This window comes from Lissotriton vulgaris, chromosome 10 (assembly GCF_964263255.1).
Source record: "Lissotriton vulgaris chromosome 10, aLisVul1.2, whole genome shotgun sequence".
NCBI classification, from domain to species: Eukaryota; Metazoa; Chordata; class Amphibia; order Caudata; family Salamandridae; genus Lissotriton; species Lissotriton vulgaris.
In genome coordinates this window covers 95,111,205-95,129,829 of record NC_141698.1, presented here as the reverse complement: position 1 = coordinate 95,129,829, position 18,625 = coordinate 95,111,205, and the positions used below count along the sequence as shown (strand labels likewise).

Genomic DNA, 18,625 nt, shown 5'->3' with positions numbered 1-18,625 from the left:
TTTGGTGGGGTCAGCTGAGGGGTGAGGCGCACACATGCGAGCCGGAGGAGCAGCCCCAAGCCTTCATCCAAGCCCCTAAGAAGCCGGACCCAAGCAAGCCGAGGCCACTGCGAGGAAGGCAGACATGAACGCTGCGCTCTCAAGAGCAGGAAGATCACCTGAGGAAGCACAAGCGGAGCCCTGACAAGACAATAATTCACCAAGACCAGCTTGGATTGCAACCAAATGTATAAGAGGGGTGCTTGCTGTGTCTAGGGGCCGACACCAAGTAGCTGAGGGTGCAGGACGGAGCCACAAGCTCACACACATGTTAAGAGCCGCAGTGCTCAACAATGAACATAGAGGGCAGAATCCACTCCCCTGGGATACAGCAAGCGCCTAGAGGCTTTGATTCTGGTACTTCTGGCATCGCAGTTTAGGAGCCCCGTGACTACAAAGTGACCCTGTAGAGGGATTGAAATAAAGAGGAGCTGGGAGCGTTCTAGGTCCTGCCATGAATATTAAAGTGCCTGGTAACTTGCTGCACGCAGCAAGCGCTGGACTTTTGCTGCACACCCCACTCGGGTGCATTAAAACACGCACCCGTTTCGCACTTTAGTTTCTAAATCTGGAAAAAAGCGTGCAACAACTGAAGTAGCCCTTCAGAGAGTGGGAATATTTTTGCTGTTTGATTGCCTGTACCTCAACAGTAGGTGACACTCAGCCAAGCTCAAATCAGTCTGTCCCAAGTGAGCATACTGTGAAGAACGGACATGAATATGGATCGTGGTATTATTACTAAGGTGAATTGGCTTTTGGAATGAAGTATGCAGCAGAACACGCCTACTTATTCAATTAGACTTTCTACAGAGTACCGCGAATCACTCCACTGCTACTTCAGCATGCTGCACATATAAAGCTGGAGGTAAATTTGAAGAAATGAGAGGAAAGTGTGTGTTGGGGGCTCCACCAGAATGTTACCTAGTAAATATTCAGGATCCCACAGGACTGTATAAACACCACTGCCAGAATGCACAGAAAGCAAAACCAGAAAACGGCAAACGGCACAAAAAAAAAGTTACGGGCTTCACTTCTTCCCCTGCCTGGAGCTCTTAAATCCCCGTGGGAGGGAGGGGGCAGTCAGGGTTTTTTTGGGAAAGCCCTTGCACACTGCGAGAACTTGGAAGCCACGCACGGGCAGCTGGCGACGGTGTGAGCGTGGATGCTGCGAGGAGGGAGGGGGTGGGGAGAGCAGAGAAAGCGGGTATCAGTGGCTTCAATTAGGGAGCTGCTTCGAGGGGAAGGCGGGAGGCCTCAGCACTGCCAGAATGCACAGAAAGCAAAACAAGACAAGGACGGCTAAGTGGCGTGGTGTGAGAAGCCCTTAACGGCGCAGAGCTGCAGGACTGGTCTGGGTGGGCTTAAGCGGGAGGAAGGGATGTGGGTCCGGCGGAGGAAAGAGCACAGGGAGAGGAGGAGGCTGAGAGACGGGAACATCGGGGTCAAAAGTCGGGAGCAGCAAGAGAACAGTGTCATGCGGGCCTCGGAGCTCGCGTAGCTTAGCACGGCAGCAGACCTGAACGGCGGGGGGGGGGGCACGAGGAGGGGCTCAAGCGCTGTTTGCAAAGGATGGGGTAGGCAGGAAAACAGCTCTCCTTCACTGTGGTGCTGCCTTCAGGCTCGCGGGCGACTCGAGGAGGAGGCTCTCTGCACTTCAAGACTCGGCGGTGGACAGGCAACAATGGCGGCCAAAAACATCTGAAAAATTTCGGATTGGGGGCGTGTTTTGCTGTTCTGAGTGACGGATGACGTCACTGTCTAAAGAACAGCAAAAATGACGCCCCCAAATCCGAAAAAGACGGGGCTTCTTTAGAGGGACGGCTCTCTCCTCCAATGGCTGGCCTCTGTTTAGGAAGCCAGCCAATGGTGGAGAGACAGAGCAGGGAGGCGGGTTCTGAAGCCCTACTACACAACATAAGATCTCCTGACCGGAAGCTGCTTCGCAGCTTAACGGTCCCGAGACCTAAAAACAGAGGGCAGTCCATATCATAGCAAGGTTCCTATACTGTCGTTTTTCCTGGTGCATTTGTCCCATACACAGACTTTCTTGGCAAACATTCTAATAAAGTCGAAGAGTCTCAAAAACCCTTGAGTCAACCAAGGCGCAGCCCCGGAAGACTATATAGGCTATAGGGCAATGATAAATAAACGTCAGTACATAAACAGTAGGAATACATTGGGTCATCTGGATATCCTTTTGAACATCTTTTTTACTTAGCTGTGAAAAAGTGTTCCTTTTCATTTACGTTAGAGCACGGGCAGACATTGAGTTTGAGTTCTATTTAATATACCTACTTTATCTAAGATTTTAACTCCTAGGGCCAGGCTAGTTCTCTGGGGCATAGATAACTAAAGGTAATGGGACCCTCCTTGTAAGGAGTATAGCATGCTCCCCAGAAACCAAGGGAATGAGTAGACTGCAAGCTCAAAGAACTGGCAAGTCCCTCCTTTTCAGACTGATTTTGCAAAGCATAGCCAAGTTTAACAGACAATGAGCACTCAGTTTGTGGTGACCAGCAAATACACAAGTAGCACAAGGATAACGAACAATAGTTGTCCTAAATCAGTAGGATTGGAGGTGCAAAGAAGGGCAGGAAAAAAGGAAGCGATGCCAGCTCACAGGGTTAGCGCCTATGTGCGGCTCCTTATCTTCGTGTCTAGGGCGGGAAGGAGCCACGTTGGACACTGATAGGGCCACCTGCTAGAAGCTAAGGCAAAAGTTTCTAGATCCAGTCTGGTGCGAGGGAGGGATTCAAAAGGTGAGAAACCTGTGGATAGATGTATTCATCAGAAAAGTCATGACGGAACAAAGGATTATGCTAATGATGCAGACCTTGCTGACAAATGAGTATGCAGTACTTTTCAAAGCCAAAATGCATGGTGTTCACAGAGATCCTACCAGGAGCAAGGCCACAGAGGATAAACCAGGGAAAATACTTGCTAAGGAAATATATCTTGAAAAGCTCTAGAGGCATACAATTGCGGACTGCTCTGGGGCTTACATTTATTGTGCATCCTGCTATTTCTTCTTTTACAGCTGAAAGGCATTGAGGTTTTCAAGAACTCATGGAAAGATTTAAGGTTCTCAAATGCTTAGCTTTCACCCAGCCAAACTGAAGGATGTGAACAGTAATAAAACAAAATCCTTTCGCAGTGTCACACAGGCATAGTACCTTCTAGATAAAATCGCAAGAGAAGGCACAAAAAGGGAAGTGGAAACCAGGAGAGCAAAAATTGAGGAGGTCACAATTTGTAACAGGAATCTCTTGTACCCAGTGGTCTTCTCAAAGAATGAATTAGAACGTATACTGAAATAATGTTCCCTTACTGAATTTAAGCATTCGTTACTGTCCCTTCCAATAGACCGTAATTCAGTTAGAACATTTCCTAATAGATGGACCTTAGACCAATCAATAACCTTGAAAACGGATTACAAAACTCCTACAAACATCTCAGAGTTTCCCCATGATAGGTGCAACAGCAATGTTCAGCCCGGGTTCTTACAACACCATGTACCCTGAACTAGCAACTAAGATATTTGCCAAACTCCAGTGAGTCCAAAACCATGTGTTTCGGTTTCCGTTGGCATTGACAAATGAGACACTGAAGAGAGACATGGGGGAGTGATTCAGAAATGTTGAACTGTCAGTTACTGCCCCTCCATTCTTGTGTGCAATATGGGCATGAACCCAAAAAAATGGCTTTGTTTGGGGGTAACTGCAATGAGGAAGGGAATAGGATAAACGTGAGAGGGTAGTAGACCACCTGCACACACTGCGCCACCCACCACACAACCTGGTTGTACCATCAGAACATCATCTCTTAAAACTCCCAAGACTTCAAAGAAACTAACTCAATTATTATGATCCTACCGTTCATTACAGTACTGGAGTGTCATGCCCCGTCATTTATCAGCCAATCACCAACAACAGTGCACCCACAAGGATTCTGGAGTCTCCATTTGAATTAGCATTTAACCTTGTACTGAGCACTCAAAGAGCAGCTCATTTCTCAACAGTTCACATACACAATTTGCATTCCATATTGTTGCTCATTGGATTCAGCCGTGATAGTTTCCTGTTGAACTCTTCATTAAAGATGTTGATGGTTGTGCCATCGTTTTCAACATACTGTGGTACGGGATACCCTCCAAGGCCATAATTCAGTGTTAATCTTCAAAGCACTGAACGTTTCACCGAGTTCTGCAATCCCTGAGTGGGATGGACACGGGTTCCTTTCTGTTGTGGGTGGTGGGTGAGTATTCCAGGTTTGAGAGATGGAGATGCCCTTCCAGGTCTGTAGAAGGATCAATAGGTTAGAATGTATGTAGTTTGTGAGTAAACACGAGGTCAAGGGTGTGCTTGACTGAATGCGTCGATTCAGAAAAGGGGGTGGTGATGGACTACCAAGCCAATTCTTATACTGGAAAGTAAACAAACTTCCAGGGACCGGTTTCTGGCAATACAGCCGTCTTCGGCCCGGCTTGCTTGAATCCTGATGGTGCAGTGAGCAAGGGACTCATGTCTGAGTATACCCTTCCACGCTTATGGTGGACAAAACGATTTTGAAAAGGGGGTGGTGATGGACAGAGTTTCTGAATAAAGCAGAATACTCCTACCCAGTCAACAGATCAGGGCATGATCCATCGCCGTTTTTTAGCTCACTGCACCATCCCAGCCCAGAACCTGGCTACATGCAAATTAGTCTGTCCCTGGCCCAGTACATCATGGGAACAGGGCAGACCAAACTACCAAGCCAATTCTTATACTGGAAAGCAAACAAGCTTCCGGGGACCGGTGACTGCATGCGTCGACAGCTCACTGTCTGGTTGAAACGAAGGGTGTATATGTTTTCCAGGTACAGAGTTGCCATACAAGATCCAATGCTGTACACAGTGAAACATCACTTTACCAATTTGAAGTGACATAAGGAGTACTTTTTCATTCGTTAAGTGTTGCCTTTTGCAACATGTGAATTTGTAAGTTCGCTCATTAATATGGGACTTTTCAAATGGGACTTTTAGGTTTGATTTAATGGTGCCTGTGTCGTTATCAGCATGATATAATCTTCAGAAAGAAAGAGTGGCTACAGGGCCAGTCACATACGGACCTGCCATTGCTCAATGTAATCATCACTCATGACATATGGAGTTTTCTTCTTCTAACAATGAACTGGAAGAGCAGCACGTACTGTACATCCACCTGCACTCTTCTGTCCCTGCATTTCACACTGCAGATCTTCATCGGAAGCCCCCAGTGTGCTATCCTCTGCTGCCTCTGCGAGCTAGAGGGGGTTCCCTAAACACATCAGAGGTGAATAATGGAAAATCCGAATCTGCCGGAGGATACGCATATGGCTGCTGTGAGCATGCAGGAGCTTCCATCTCACGACACTCCACCCAGCAAGAGCAGATCTGGAGGTCATAACACCAGGGACAGCTTCCTCCACCCTGGTTTGCAGCCATGACCCAGACAACATCCGTGAAATGTGCTCCTGCATGGAGTCCCTCCTGGCCGTCTCCTATGCATCAGCCTCACTGTTGTCCCATTCCAAGCAGCAGTCAAGGTCAGCCTCAATTCAACGTGGCAAAGAAATGCATTACATCTGTCACCCGAAAGAACTAACAACCACTCTGAAGAAATATGCCAGTGTAGTTTTACACACTGCTTCGTATTGGCAAACTAATGAAAACCTGTAAATCTAATGGGTCAAGAGTCTGTCCAGCGATCTATGGAAGTCCTCAGAAATGCAAAGTCTGCTGATTTGCACAGACAGGAAAAACAGATGAATTGGTTACAACCAAAGAGATTTTTATCGTTTTTGCAAACAAATTGCTGCCTGCGTGAATGAGAAGATATCACTGGTTTTACATGTAATGTGGCAGTATTGACAGACTGTGTTAGATTCTACAAGGAGGATTGATTGGCTCTAGGCTTTTAATCAGTGTATTTTTAAAGAGTGGCATACTTTATATGATTTGTAGAATTCTTTATATTTTTAGCTAGCTGTAAAATATGTACTTACTTACTGTATTGGTCTCTGTTGGAGTGCTCTTAATTGCTAAATAAATGATCTGAGATACTAAAATACAATGGTCAGGATCGCAGTTTTGTGTAATGTGGAGGCAGGACTAGAACCCAGCTCTCGCTGCAATTAACTTTACCAATACTACCACTCCACCTCATCACCATCCTAAAGGAAAATGTTTCCTCAAAAAGAAAAAACATTTTTTTAAAGTCTCCGTTTGTCTTCTTGAGACTTTCTTGTGAAGAAACAACTTTTTGCAGGACAAACAGAGAGGTTCACTTTAAAGGGAAAGCGTTAATTTCAAGGCCCAGCGTTTCGTAGAAAAGATTATACGGCACTGTTGTCGCAAGAATTCTGACCAAAGCAATGGCAAATGCTAGGTAAGATGTTAGGCATGCTCAAGGGACATAGCGAGAATGTTGGGGGCAGGAGGAGATTTTCTTTCTTACTTTAGGGGGCGCTTGAACCTTCCTTTTTAATGAAAAGTACTTGCTTTTAGACTACACTACAAACGAGATGTATTGTGGCGCTTGAACCTTCCTTTTTAATGAAAAGTACTTGCTTTCAGACTACACTACAAACGAGATGTATTGTTCACGATACAGGGATGTGCCGAGACACCACAGAACCATGTGCTTTACAATCTCAATCTCTCTTGAAAAACAGCTAAAATGTGACCCATCCTATAATCCATCAGTAGGTTGCATCCAGGGACTTATGGTTGCACTAATAAAATTTAGGTCAGATTACGATTTGCACTGCACTGGTGGGGTGCGAATTCCGCATAGGGAACCAATGTTACCATGCAGTTGCACTACGCCAGTACTATACAGTCCCATAGAACGGGGAATAACAGCTTGAGGTTGGATTTACCAGTCGTAAATATACACAACATTCTGGGAAGTTTAATGCACCCATTCACACTTGTCCAAGCAGGTGGTATATTTATGCGGGAGAAGGGGCGGGGCTCTGTGATGCGATAGGCAGAAAAGGATAGGAGGGGGTCTAGGGGCTGTGAGTAAAAATGTTTGTCTGACAGAAGGAGTACTGTTTGCTCTGTCCTACCAGAAAAAAACGAGCATTTGCAATGCAATAGGTCTCGCATTTACGCGCGCTTGAGCTACTGGCATTGTAAATGACAATTACTTTTATTTATGTTTCTGTTTTTAAACCGCAAATAAAAGGCATTGTCATTTACAATGCCAATAGCTCTAAATCTCGTAATCGCGAGACCTATTGCATTGCAAATGCTTGTTGTTTCTAGCTTCTTTATGGTGTTATCAGTCTTTGGTAGGAGTGACCTTTACCTCAGAGATGAGTGAGTACTTAAGATGACCATGATGTATGCCTAGGACTATGTTGACTAACTGCAATGTCAATTGAGATGTTGTCGGTGGCGTTATTGAACGTGTCATGATTGGCCCACTGAAGCGCATTGACGAATACTCCGGCCTCATTTCTTATCTTGCGTTAAGGTTTTTTTTTTTTAAATAAGAATTAATATCTGTTCAACGCTATGGGGTCGATTCCGATTCGGAAAAAAAGCACTCCGAATAGCCGTACGGAGTCTTTTTCCCGTACGAATCGTACCCTGCAACGTCCCCGTACGTACGACGTGGTACGATTCTCACCCATTGCAGCTCCCCGTACGAATCGTACCAGGAACCGTAAGACTCGAATTCCCGTACGATTTGCCGCCGGAACACGCAGCAAGCGACGTTTGTACGGTTCGAAGCAGGTTTTCCCGACCCAGCAAGTACGATTCGTCCCGCCGACCCTCCGTAAGACTTTTTTCCTACAGGAGCTGAAAACTGTCGGAAAAGCAGAGTACACCCCGAAACAGGTACAGAACGGACCCCCCCGGGTATGGTGCGTACACCCCATGATCGCAGGGGTATGGTGCGTACCCCTGCAATCATGGGGTGTACGCACCGTACCCCATGATCGCAAGGTGTACGGTGCGTACCCCATGATCGCAAGGTGTACAGTGCGTACACCCTGCGATCATGGGGTGTAGGCACCGCACGGTGTGTATGTAAATGTCGGACCCTCCATACAAATCGCACTTACCTGACGTGTACCGTACGAATCGCGTCTCCATTCCGCGGTCCGGATCGTACTCGTCGGGTCGTACAGCATGTGTACGAATCATACGGTCCACGTTGAGGGTCCGAGTCATACGGAATCTCCGGTGCAATTCATATGGGTCGCGCCGATTCGGACGGAAACTGCCCGTACGAATCGTACTACACAATTCGGACGGACATGTACGATTCGTACGGAGAGGGCTCCAAATACGATTCGGACGGACGCTTTTTTCCCCGAATCGGAATCGACCCCTATATGTTGAGCTACGAGAACGAGTTATTATTCGCAATAGACATATGCACTTTGGATGTATCCTTCTGTTGTCCACGTATTGCTTTTTTAACGCTCATACTATATCTTTTTTTTAATATCTCAGGTGTTCTTTGTTTATTAGTGTTTTTACACAGATAGCGCACTCTCTATATGCACTGTTGGATTGAGTGCCCTGAAACAATCCGGAGAGTTGTTGTTTTTTCCTTACACAACTGCAGACAGCTCTTGTTAAAGAAATCTCCGGTCTGGAGCCTGTGAACCGTAATAACCCTAATAATGGGTACCTGTGAACAGGGGTTGTGTTAAAGAAGCGCTATGTTATGAGAAAACTGTAATACCTAATAGTGGGTGCCTGCGAACAGGGGTGGGGTTAAAGAAGCGCTTTTATGAAGTGGAGTTTGCACCCCGAGGGAGGTGGTTGCTTAGGGCATCACACAAGCAGCTGGTTTGCGTGCCCTCGCGTTTGTGCACTTTTGGCCTTTCAGCCACGGGCTTCTTTCTGTGCTTGCTTTAACAGTGACAATAAATCAATGATGGCGAACTGCAGGCCGAGAGAGCCAGCTCTGACCTAGGTCTTCAGGCCTATAATTCAAGTTTACACCAAACGGGATTCCAATTAAACTTATGGCATGGCTATCTTTGCCCTCTGCCTCGGAAAGCCCATGAAAAAATTAGGAGGGCAACTCTGTGAAGTTTGGTTTGGGATGGGGGAGAGGAAGAGCTGGTAGGCTTTCCATTGAGCCAGAAAACAAGCTACCAGCCCACACTCCTACGTCATGCCAAACAAAGATGGCGTTGGCCTGTCCAGATGGGCTGGCCGAAAAATGGACAGGGCGGTAACAAAGAAGTCCGATTTCCAATCACATGCCAGCTTTTACCCTAAACGTTGACGCCAGCCAATGGAAAAGAGGGGTGGGGCTTTAAGTCCCCTTCTGAAATTGAATCGATTACAAGAAGCCCTCGCATAGCGAGTAGTGCTTTGCGCTGCAACACCAGGTGAAACCCAAAAAAAATGGGCCACAAGCTAGCCTACTGCAGTTAAAGCTTCCAGCAATTTTACTGGGTGGAACTACTGCCTTGTAAAATTTGGTCCAGTTTTGCAAATCTGTGAAAACTGGGTGTAGGATCACCGGCCTAATCCGAATCAGGTACAATGAAAATTCATGAAGAGATCCAGCTCTGTCTGGCTCATGACCAGAGACTCAACATTCCAGTATGCAGGGTGCGACCGTCAGAAAAGCAGGGACTGACTAAAGGGTTCTCATGAGACAGGGTCACTCACAGAATGCCACTGCAAGCTGCGGAGGTATCAGTGAAACTCACACTCATGACAAACCAGAAATCATCTATGTAATAGTCTTATTGATGCAGTAATGACAGCGGCGCCCAGATTGCCTGATCGTTTGGAGATTCTACTTAACAAAACTAAACATATGTGTATCTGTGTTAATTAGAGAGAGGGAAACATAACTGTCAAGTGGGGCCATGTCATGAGCAACACATTTAGCAAGTTCTGATTTCGTTTTAAGACAAGAGCAGCCACCCTGCAGCATAGTGTTTCAGTCCACGACGTGCACTGTTAAAAACGAAACTATGAGTGCGAAAATGTGACTCTCTGGCAGCTATCCCAGTAAGGACTGATGAGGGAGTCACTCATGATATGGAACCACTTGGCCGCAATGGTAACTAGCACTGAAGCAAAGTTTAAGAACATAGTGCTACAAGGCTTGAAAAGAATGAAGGTTGGTCCGAGGACTTGTGCATGGTGGCAGATGCGCAGACGGGTCTGGCCTTTCAGCTCCCACTGCTTTGCGGTCCTGCTTTTACAAGTCACAGACAGGAGTACAGGTCTAGAATAAATCAACCAAAGCCTCAGGATGAAATCTTCCCTATGGGGTGCTTCACTGCAAAGTCAATATCTGTCTACATTAGATGCTTGAATAGATGATGTCCAAACCCTCCTTAAGGCGTTCATACATTAGAAAGTCTATGGGTGAAGGGGTTACTTTAGTGTTCTAAATTAAGAGACAGCGGGCTCGTTACGGTTAGGGGTGGTATTAATCGTGCTTGCACCAATCATGGCAACTCATTGTAATCTGTACAGAGAGATGGCTAAAAGGCCACCCCTCAGTCCTCTGGTTCTTCCAAGTGTCTACGGCCACTGATGAACAGTAATGTCTGCGTCTGCACAGACACCTCAGGGGATACTACTCTTTAGGATACATGCGTGAACCACGACTGTGCAACCTTTATCAATGTGTGTGGATGTTGAGTGATTTTGTGTATTCACTGTATACAAGTCTAACCTATTAGTTTTGCCAATTAATGTTACTTTCAGTTGCCACGGTTGCTGCCTCTAGCATATTCATTTGGTCCAGCTGCCTACATCTATTTGTGTTAAGCCATCAAGTAGTTTGGACTGAGAATAGACCCATCAATGCAAAATAATCAGTGGCATTTTATTAGATGAGAGCAGACCCCTACTTCGAGAATACGCCCACGCTAGTCCTCCAGTGGTGTACGGGCTTCCAAATGTAACACATATTAGCAGTTCAAGATGGAAAATGTAAGTGTAAGATCATCACAAGGATATTATTCCAACTTAGCAGCAACAATTATATTTAAACTTGTGCTACCCTATGCTGTACCATGTGTAACACTCTCAGAGCAATCGGGATCAATGTCACTTTTGGAACCCTCACTTGCAGAACTACAAGGCCGGAGAGTCTGGTTTTAGAATATCTTGAGTGCAACAAATTTAGTGCGGAATAGGATTCACTTAATCGCTTAAGCATGATTTACACTGAAGAAAAATTATTTAAATGATCATGGCCAAGATAGTCTACTGGACTAGTAAGATTCCATAAGCACAAACTTCATGTGACGAGTTTGAGTCTGTACACTATTAGTTTGTTTGCATTCAGCCAAAAAAATGGATTCCGATTGTTTTGAACTGTAAATAGAGAAAATACCAGGGAAGCACACTTTTTTTCTTAAAGATGGGAGCCATGAAGCTTGCTTCAGACAATAAAATGGGAGCTATAATCAAGAAAACGAGAGAAGAAACAAAATGCATTCTGAGGAGTTATTTCCAGTAGCAATGGTACCTACATCTAAATATCCCTGGAAAGAAAGTGGGATAGAAAGTATCCTCAATGCCAATGAGTCAACTCACATTGGTAGCTAACCACTGATTCGCTAACTGTAATGTTTAAATTCATTAATTATAAAATATACTGGAATCAAGAAAGGCCACTTAGCAATGACTCCGTTTACATACTAAAGAAATAAGGGATGCAAAAATCCCTTCAGAGTACGAATCCAAACTTGCACAACAACTAACAGAAATATTTCAATTGAGCAAAATATCAAATATCCCTAATCCCACACTACAAATGAAGAATTACATGCACTCAAAAAATTTTGGCTTCCATTATAACAAAAATATTTTCTAAGGCGAGTGAACAAGCACTTTACCAAACCCACATTGACAATAAAAAATAAAAAAAACATCAAAATTGGTGGGAAGCAGGGACTCGTTTCATAAAACTGCTGGTAGGTACAGTAGGATCCACCAATGACGGAATCAAAGTCATTATTAATCCCAAATATGTGTATTTTGTGACTGTGATAGATGATGGAAAAAAAAGCACATTCACGGCATTAAAGACATTTATAAAATATACATTTTGAGAGCGATAAATACTCAGCCATCACCATGGAAAAAGTTTTTGGGGTTTTTTTTGCACAAAGAGGGACCTCGGGGTCACAAAAAAATTATGTCTGGTGGAGGGACATGCAGGTGGTGGAGGGACCAGCATGCGGTCTGCAATGAGGCTCAGAAGTGGACACAGAAGTACTAAAGGGAAGGTAGTGGAGCAGAAAGGTAATACGGGAGGTGAGGAATACCTCCCTATAGAAGTGTGGCAGGGAGCATAAATGTTAAGGAAAGGGCTGGGGGATGCAGGGGAAGGAAAAAACACAAACCATCATATGCAAATACTATCATTTTAGGTCTATAGTCCCCCATCATACATTGAAACAACAAAAATCATACACAGCACATGACGTAACATGTCCACATAACCCACATCATATGCAAATAAAACCACAATCATCATCCAACACACCCATTGCCATAGATCATGCATACGGTCATACTCTAACACATGCAAGCATCATACACTAACACACCCACCCTCATAAGCCGAGACAAGCATAAGCACACACAACCCATTATATGCTAACACACCCACTATCATATGTCCGCACAACCAACATCATATGACCACACATTCGCAAGCATGCATCCACAAAACCAGTATGATATGCCAAAACACCAAGTATGATGCAATAATACAATCAGGATGCATAACCTCCACCATCATATGCCAACACAGCCACACAACCATCACCATAGGCCAAAATACCGGCCTCATACATCCCCACAACCCTCATCATAGGCCGAAGCGCCATCCTACAAACAAACCAACATTACTGTATTCTACTATACGTGCTATACCATCAAAGGAAAAGATTGTGATAACCTTAGCAGGTTTGACTCACATCATTTAAAAGGTTTCACTTATCCTTTGGAAAACCCTTAAGACAATCCTGCTCATCAAAAACATATTTAAAGGCTTGGCTATTACTCAAATAATGACCTATGTAAATCCTCAATACTGCACCAAAATTCCGTTCCCATTGGGAAAATACTTCTGCATGAAATTATTTTAAAAAACATTGAACATGGAGGAAGCTCAGACCAAGTTGTACTTGCCTTTATGTACTTCACAGCAGTGCCTGTGCAGCGCTCTCGCCTCCGATCCTTCCATGATACCATGAGACATCAAGACCTGGATGAATCTACGGTGACTGTCAGTCATCTGAGTCGCCATACCTACAGGTAACAGTTTGAAAGCTAAAAAATATAATAATGAGTAGCAGTGAATGCAAGAGAAAACCAATAACAATAAAATCTGAAAGCAGCCGTGCAACACACATGGATCAGTGAACTAACGTACTTTTTGAGGTTGTAAATATAAACTGCAGGCACCTGTAGCAAAAAGACGAGGGACTTTTAGTCAAACAGGTGCTGGGTACTTCAAGCTCAACAGACGAGGTGCAGGTCAACCTTAATTCCTAAGTAGCCCCTGACATTTGTAACAGCCTGCATGTTAGGACCCGAGGAGCCAGAAAAAAACTCCAACTGATCTCTGATATGCCTGTCTAGTCCCCTTCCTTACCTTCCTGCACACTGATATCTGATACATCTTCAACCCATAGTATGGATTCCAGACATTCCATTTCATTAAATGTCTTGAAAATGTTTATATTAAGCAATCAAAAATAACACTGCCAGACCTATTTTAAAAGGATCAAAACGAATTACAATCAAAGGCAGATTTTGGAGTATTTGGCTTTCATTAATTAAGGCCTGCTTCACATCTTTTCTAAATCCCACAATACAGAGGCGTTTACAGATTACTCACTGTAGTGAGTCTTGCACTGGTAGTCCTTAGTCATCTTTCCTCAAGTCTCATGGGATGTCCTTGGCCCTTCCAAGCACCAGCACACCCGTTACTGTGAAAAGCTTAAATGTGACGGGAAATCAGAGCACATGCACACCAGAGAGACTCCATCCCGTATTAGGGTGGACTGACTTGTACTTACTGGAATATACACCCCAGCCCTTCTTTCAGACTCATGAAAATATTGGAAAAGGCAGAAAGAATTAAAGAATAAAAAAGGGACTTACGGATCAATTGTAACATTTTAAGCAAGCAAAATATTTAGAGGTGGCTGAATGGAGCAAAATGCCTGAGGCGATCATAGGGTCTTCGTGGTTGCAAACACCGATTCACAGAATACAATGTTTCAGACCACGAAATGTTTTTTCCTAATGTAACAAGGCTTTTGTGATCCTTTTTGAATCTCAAATATGAAAGGGTGTAAAGTGGGGCCCCCCCCTCCTGTTTCGGATAGAGAGAGATGAATCAATGGTTCATGACCACACCATTGCTGAGTTACTGACACCCAGGTTAGGGTGGTAACTGATTCGAAAGGGGAAGGTGTCCCATTTGTGAATGTTTTCATCTGTACTGGAGGAGGGAGCAGGCAGGGGTTATGGGAACCACATTCAGGTCTCTCTGATATTTTCCCAAACGGATAATGTTTAATGGCAGTTTCCCTATTTCAGAGAGCAAATGCAGGGATAGATGGCTGCTGTCTCTTGCAGGGCACCATCCCGGCATCTGCAGTCACAAATTGCGATCTGCCCAATTCATATTCTGTAGTCGGGCAGTTTTGAGATTCCCTACGAATTTACAATTTGCATTGCGAGCTATTAGTGTATCGGCTGAATGACAAGTCACATCCCTATTTGCAAGCTGGTGAGCAAATTTCACGTCCCTGGTTTGTGAATGATCATAGTACATCAGGACGGTAGTGATGGAGCAAGGATTTGCACGAAAAGCGACTTGCTTGTATCATGAGCCTCGAATAACCCTAACTGTATAATCAACATGTTCGTCTTACTAATTCTTTTCTTTTCCCTTTGACATCGGGTATCCGAGAGAAGCTTGCTTATGTGTTTTCTAATCCCATTACGGTTGCAAATAAAATGGCTGCTGCTACGCGGGAATTCCTACTGCGCATGTGTCTGTCATACCCACGTGACATGATGTACTTGCAGTTTTGGGGGGAAGACTGTCGCATCTGCGCACTAGTATTAATATGGCTGCTCTGTGTTCTCACGTGCGAGAGGCTTGCACTGCTGCTTTTGCTAAACTGTTGGTTTGCTTAATCCTAATGCTATAGTTTATTATAAAGTATTGGGCATAGTGTAGAAATTCATGGTATACAGTGTAATAATTTATTCTGTGTTCTAAAAACGGTTTATTTTCCATTTCATGTTGCACCTTGAAACTTGGTCTGTCTCGTAATGCTGTACTCCATCTTGGTTGAAACTGAGGCTGCGCGAGATTCTCCAGTCTCAAGAACAAGTGACCTTTGGACTATTGCCAAGGAGCTGACTGACTAGAAGATGCTCCTGGGAAGCTGACCTAACGAACTATAAATTATATACAAAGTAATCGTCAATAGAACATCCATTGTTAGGAAGAAGAAATCAGCATGGGAACATGAATTTGATGGGTGTGAACATAAATTTGAATAAGGAGACGGAGAAAGTCTAAAATTTAGGTGGTGTGATGACCTGTCCTCTTCCTTTGTCCAATCAAAATTGGGGATCCTTACACTTCCAATATTGGGGGGGTGGTACACTGACCAGAAAACCAGTATAATTAGCATAGGTTTAGCTAGAGAAATTGTCCGACTTGGCTGAATAGCTGACCTGTCACTGACCCAACGCACTCAATAGGTGACTAAGAGCAGAGAGCTGCGGAGCACGCTGTCGGGAGGTTCGAGAACTGAATCAGGGTTTATGGGAAGTGAAAGTGCTGGCGAAGCACTTTGTTGGTGAAAGCTGTAACCCAATCGGGGTTTTGGCTGATTCCTTGCAGAGAGGGAGTAGAGCAGGCGTTGCAACCGAAACTGCGGGTGCTGGTCTTAACCTTTGGTGGTTCGGTCCTGATCCAAATTCTGGGGTTATCCTGTCCTGATTTTCCATGATCTGCACCTGCTCGCCTACTGGCACTGAAGTCTTTGGGGTTTCTCCTGTCCTTTCCAAATGACCCGTGGCCAGGGTTGGTCTTCACACTATCCTAGGTAAATATAAAGCTGTGTGGGATATTGTCTTTCTAATTTGCGTCCTTTTTTTCCCTTCCCTGAAATTTGCAAAGCTTTGATTTCATATGTTCCTTTTCTTCCTCGTCCCTTGGTAAATGAGTTATTTTCATGTATTACTGTCTATTAGCCAGCCCCTCCAGTTCATTGCGATTTTGCGATTCACGAAAAAAATTGCGAAATCGGCAGATTACCGCGATGGCCGCGATAATAACCATATTGGACGCGATATTTTCAAAAAAGTGTCTCTACCGGGAGACGGCAAAACAAACAATGCCTTTTATTCTATTCTCCAGGAACAGGAAGGAGACAGCATAGGCTAATCCCAGGCACTGACGCCAGGTTCCAAGAGAAATGTCAAAGTCTCCAAGTCTCGCGTCGTCTGTGTGAAAAGTCACATCCCGGACTACGGAAAGGTGGGCCTTTTCGAGTTATTAGTTGCTCCTTTAGTTTCACATTGCCTTTGGTCCTTATCAGCCTGAATTCGGGAGTGCTAACAAACGAGCAAAAGGCTTTTAAAAGGGAACATATGTATTGCATAGAAAAAATGCCACAGGTGAGATGCACACAAATATAATACACTCTCGAAATACTGTTATAAATCTATGGTCTACATCTCTTGTGTGTTATCAAATATAAGTCTAGAAAGGGGACTGGACAGGCAAATTGTCAGATTATATGGTTTACGCTAGGCAGTCCAGGTGCACTGGTGGAGAAGTGTGGCTCAATGGTTAGAGCAGGCAGACCTCGATGCAGAGCTCTGGCCAGGGACCAGGGTTCGATTCCTGCCCCGGCGGGTCTCGGGCTCGTAAATTCCCCTGACCGGATATTCTCGTCTCAGTGCCTGTTCTGATCATGGGTCCCACGCTGCAACTCTGGGCAATAGCTTGCATAGTCTCCACAAAGGCCCCCACAACGCGAGGGATGCCTGGTCTGCACCATGGGGGTGCCCAGGAGTGGACGCTTCACAGGGAAAGCCAGGAAGGGTTCCCTTGCGGTATTCGTACAAGCGCCGGGAAACCCACTGCGGGTAGCTGTGCGCTATACAAGTACAAAAACATTTACTGCTGGCATATTGTAACCATAAATGAGTTGATACTATCACCGGATAGCCCATGAAGACGTGTCAGGCCGGGCTGACACACACGATGGGGGTGGGGGGGGGACTAAAGCCCCGTGCGCCCAATGGGTGTTGCGCGCCTGACCGTCCACCACGACGAGGCATAAGTAGGGCCGTGAGCTAAAGGGTGTGCATCACGGTGGACTCGGGTGAACTCTGCATTTGACATCTCGCTCGGTCACGCCATCACCTACTCCAGGTCTGGTTCGACAACAAGCAGAGCACGCACTTCAAGAGACCAATGGTGCGGACTGTCCAATGACGTCACGCCCCTGGAATACTTCACCACTTCATTTCCCCACGACCAGCACCAGGATTTGACACATGTTGAGAATTCCCAAACCATATCCAGAGATACACTCGAATATCTGTGTAGGAAGGTGGCTACCTGACTATGGTTACCCCAGATTTTTTGCCTTGTGTTTAGCTGGTTTTCGACTTAGTTGGCCTGGTTCCCTGCTAATCGGGGCCCCAGGCTATCTGCTCTCTCTGTAAAATGGATTCCATGTACCCTAGGTGCATACCTAGATTGGCTTGGGTCACCTTATCAGCCCCTGTACAGAGCACTATAGGTGCCCAGGGCATAGGTGCATCCAAGGCCTACCAGGGGCTGAAGCATATCTTTTGCCACCCCTGGCTGGCTATCTAAAATTGACACAACTGGCTGATCACTCAGCTGGGGGAAGGTGGTGTAATCACCCCTTGCTTAGATATAGTATGCCTAAACCTATCTGGACACATATAAACCTGTGAGCCACTCCTATGGCAGGCCTTAACAATCCTGAAGGCAGAGTGCCTGGTTTAATGTGAGATGGTGCTCTAGCATGAGCTGAGCCTGTCTGCAGCTGTCGGGACCAATTCCCTTAGCTGTTCCGGGATAATGCCAAACCATATACTATTAAGTGCATTATAATCCTCGCGGTTATATGTTAACTTTGGTTTGGCTTTATCAAAGCATGTCGTGTAAGGTGTCATACGAATTGGAATCCTACCCCCTCGCCAGTCCTGGCGACGGGGGTAGCATTCCACCCCTCTAGAGGGGACGACATGTTACTTTTGCTAAAACACGGTTGATTTTTAAAAGAGCCTCAGATCCGCAAAATGGATGCTTCTGCCACAGACACATGTCTGACCTCCTGCTGCTGACCGAAACTCAGCAGAGGAGGCCTGGACAAAGGATTTCCTGTCACAGGGAGGTGTCACACCACCCCAGACAGGAGATAGTGGATTGTAGCAGGGAGGTTTGAAAGAAACCAGACAGTGCCTGGGGAGCACAAGGCTTCCCCTTGCATAATCCGGTCAAACCGGTTCTGGGGCATCCCAGCCCCAGCT

The 18,625-nt window shown here is 45.4% G+C and overlaps 1 protein-coding gene across 3 annotated transcripts in view; it reads right to left on the bottom strand.

Annotated features, from left to right (window-relative positions):
• NSMCE1 (NSE1 component of SMC5/6 complex) overlaps nucleotides 1–18,625 on the bottom strand; it is a 133,486-nt gene that overhangs the window by 100,235 nt on the left and 14,626 nt on the right. The window contains exon 2 of one of the 3 annotated variants that reach the window (XM_086940591.1): nucleotides 13,208–13,348. In XM_086940591.1, the coding sequence (XP_086796717.1) occupies nucleotides 13,208–13,325 (118 nt within the window). In that variant the 5' untranslated portion in view covers nucleotides 13,326–13,348. The remainder of the gene's footprint in view (nucleotides 1–13,207; nucleotides 13,349–18,625) is intronic. The other 2 variants (XM_086940593.1, XM_086940592.1) reach the window with 2 other exon arrangements.